General features: G+C 69.3%; 1 protein-coding gene across 1 annotated transcript in view; it reads left to right on the top strand.

The window, feature by feature from the left end:
* The first annotated feature begins 2,518 nt into the window (after positions 1-2,518).
* SPDEF (SAM pointed domain containing ETS transcription factor) overlaps positions 2,519-3,121 on the top strand; it is a 2,044-nt gene continuing 1,441 nt past the window's right edge. Inside the window, exon 1 of the mRNA XM_026053095.1 lies at positions 2,519-2,602. Within this exon, the coding sequence (XP_025908880.1) occupies positions 2,519-2,602 (84 nt within the window). The remainder of the gene's footprint in view (positions 2,603-3,121) is intronic.

Here is a 3,121-nt window from a genome sequence, read left to right as displayed (position 1 = left end):
GCCCCGCGCCCAGGTAGGACCCGCGCGGACCGGGGCGCCCGGGTGCACCGGGATCCGCAGCCCTGGGTGCACCGGGATCCGCAGCCCCGGCTGCTCTCGCACCTCCGCCCGGACCCCCTGGCACCAGGTGGCAGCCGGGACACCCCGGTGCTGCCACCGCTGCTGCCACCGTCCCCCTGCCACATCCCCACAGGAGCGCGCGCCCAGCGGTGCCGCGCCAGCCGGTGCAGTGGCTCTATCCATCTCTGGAGGCTCCGGGGGCATCTCTGCCACCTGCTCCCACCCTGTCCCATCCCCGCGGGCTCCCTGGGCGGCTGCGTCGCTTCCCGCCGCGCCGCTGCCAAGGCCGCTCGGCTCCGGTCGGGCTTTGGTGGTTCTGCTCGGTTAGCGAAACACAAACGCGGCGGCGCTGCCAAGGCCGCGCGCTCGGTGCCTGCGGGGCGGCCGGGCGCCCCCGCTCCTCCCGCGCGGGGCGGCCTGACCCGCGGCGGCGCTGGGGGCACCGCGCGGGCCCCGTGCGGGCGGCAGCGGCCACGGAGGTGCCGGGGCGGCCGCGGCCCTCAGCGGGTGCAAGGACAGGGGTTGCAGCAGGACCCGAGGTTCGTCCGGAGCCGCATTCCCACTGGCAGCCCCTGTCCGTGCGTCCCAGGAATTTGCCCTGCCGGGTGGCTCTGCACCCTATAGCAAGACCCCCTCTCTGTCCGTGCTGTCTGCAGCCCTCCCAGCAGCATCTCAGAGCCCCAATCCCTGCTCCAGCCATAGGGAGACCTCTGCCCATGCAATTCCCTGGAATCCGAGCATCCCAGCGGCTCCTGCTCCACCGCAGCGGGAAGCCCCGGCTGCCTCCCCTGGCTCCATCCAGGTGCTACTAAAGCTGCTCGTGGTTGCAGGACCTTGTCCGGGGATGGTCACAGAGGGGACATCGCCTTCCCAGTGGCCAAGTGCTGGAATGCTGGAGCACCTGCTGCCAAACTCCAGGAAAAGGGCGAACCCCCCACCTTGCACATAAGACAGAATGTGGGGCTGGGAAAGGGCACCTGGAAGCGCCCTGGGATTTGGGAGCTCTCCCAGGCTGTCTCCCTGAGCTGCGCTGCGGCACAACCTGTTTAACCGCAGATTTAATTTTAATTAACGGGCCCATTGTTCGCGGGGCTGGGCTGCAGCTCTCCTTTCTTTTCCCGCTTGGCTTTGCTTTCTCCGGAGTCGCTGGTGCGGGTTGTGCTCAGCCACTGGGGCAGGCAGTGCCGGGGCACCTGACCCGGCCGGGCTCCGCGCGCCGCAGCTCCGCGTGCCGACCGCGTCCCCCGCTGCCGGGAAAGCCGCCACGGGGCGCACGGGGGCCTCGCGCCTCCCCTGCCACCCGCGCGGCTCTGGAGCAAAGGGAAAACCTCGGAAAAGCGCCCGGGGCCTGGCGGCTCCTCCAACTCGGTGGCAGTTGTTTGTTTAAAGTGTTGCAAGAGCTAATTCCCTAATCGCTTCCTCTCCTGCCCACTGCCGTTTTGCCGGTGCGGAGCTGCCCTCTCCGCCGTGGCGATTCCGGCCGCGCGCGGCTCGTATGGGGCGAGGGAAGGACTCGGCCGCGGCGGCGCTCGGGCGCGGGCCGGGGGCTCCCGCGCCGCCCCGGCGGCTCTGCCCGTGTCCCGCAGCGCCCTGCGCGAGCAAACACGTCCCCACCCAGCGCGCGGGGCCGGGGCCGCCGCTGCCAGCGCTGCGGAAAGGCAAACAAGGGCCCCCGCCCTGGGAATACAGCCGGCTTTGCCCGCTGCCTGCTCCGGCCACGCTCCCCCACAGCTGCCCGCGGCGGCCGGCCCTCGTTCCCGCGGGAAAGGCTGCGCCGGGCGGCTCGGCACGGCTCCTGCTGGAGGGGAGAGTGGTACCCGCATCCCGGAGCATCCCGGGCAGTCGGGAATGGTACCCACAGTCCTGAAGCATCCTGGAGGCTCGCCTGTGGTACCCGCATCCTGGAGCACCCCAGAGGCTCCAGAGCGGTACCCACAGCCCCAGAGCATCCCGAGGGCTCGGCCCCCCCAGGCGGGTTGTGAGGAGCTGCTCCGTGCAAGCTGTTGCCGCTTCCCTTTTGTGCTGGGAGCAGCGTGAGGTTGGATTTAGGGCTGAGCAGCTAAAGCTCTGCACTTAATCCGGAGCAAATGAAGCAGAGGTTTGGGAGCGGGCGGCATCTCTAGGGGATACGGGCTGGAGGGGATCCCGTCCTCCCTCCTCCGACCTTCCTGGGGCCACCAAAAACACTCTGTTGGCTTGGTGATTGGCACTTGGGTCACTATTTCCAGCTCTCAAATGAGGGATCCCTCTCCTGGATCCCCATCTGTGAAGCTGGGATGGATGCAAGACCCTCACTGGCTTCTCCAGTGCAATGCAGTGGTTTTCCCAGGCTCTTGCACGTATTTTTAATGTAGATAAATAAATAAACACTTGGCCCTCAGGCACCTTCCTGCTCGTGGGCTGCTCTTCTCCCTGCTCCTTGGGATGCCGCTGCGCTCCTGGGGAGCTTCGTGCCGCCATGGAGCCGTTTCCCAGGGTTGCCATGGCAATCCAGCAGGATCACCCTGCTCCCACAGCCTCGCTGCCCGTGTGCCCGGCGTGGGTGGGAGCGGGCGCCCGTCGGCAGTGCCGTTCCTGCAACGCTGCCGTGCACAGGTCCGCGCGGTGCCGCAGGGTGCCCGGTGCCGAGCTCGCACCCTGGCTCCTGCAGCGGGACTCAAGGCAGCGAGTGCTGCTTTCCAAGCGCGGAACTGTGTCACTGTGTCCCTATGGCTCAGGTGCCCTGTGCCGCTTCCCACCCCAGTGCCAGCCTGGCCAGGGCGCTCCGGGGACCTCGCAACGTCCCCAGTGCCGGCTGGCACATTTGCAGCGCGCTGCCCGTCCCCGCGCGCTGCCCGCTGACCCAGAAGCCGGCGCGCTGCCCCGGCTCCCTTTGCAGGGCCGTTCCCCTCTAACCGGCTTAGCCGCCGCCGTGGAGCGTCCCGCGAGCTCCCCGCTCTCTCCTGTCCCAGCAGGCTCGGAGCAGGCAGCGCTGAGCAGCAGCATGGGCAGCGCGGGCCCCGGGCTGCCCGCGGCACCAGCCGCCCGCGGCGCCCTGCCGGAACCCGCTCTGCTGCCGCCC

This window comes from Nothoprocta perdicaria, unplaced genomic scaffold (genome assembly GCF_003342845.1).
Source record: "Nothoprocta perdicaria isolate Ctin4 unplaced genomic scaffold, notPer1 scaffold_97, whole genome shotgun sequence".
Classification (NCBI taxonomy): domain Eukaryota; kingdom Metazoa; phylum Chordata; class Aves; order Tinamiformes; family Tinamidae; genus Nothoprocta; species Nothoprocta perdicaria.
This window is presented reverse-complemented; position numbering and strand designations above follow the sequence as displayed.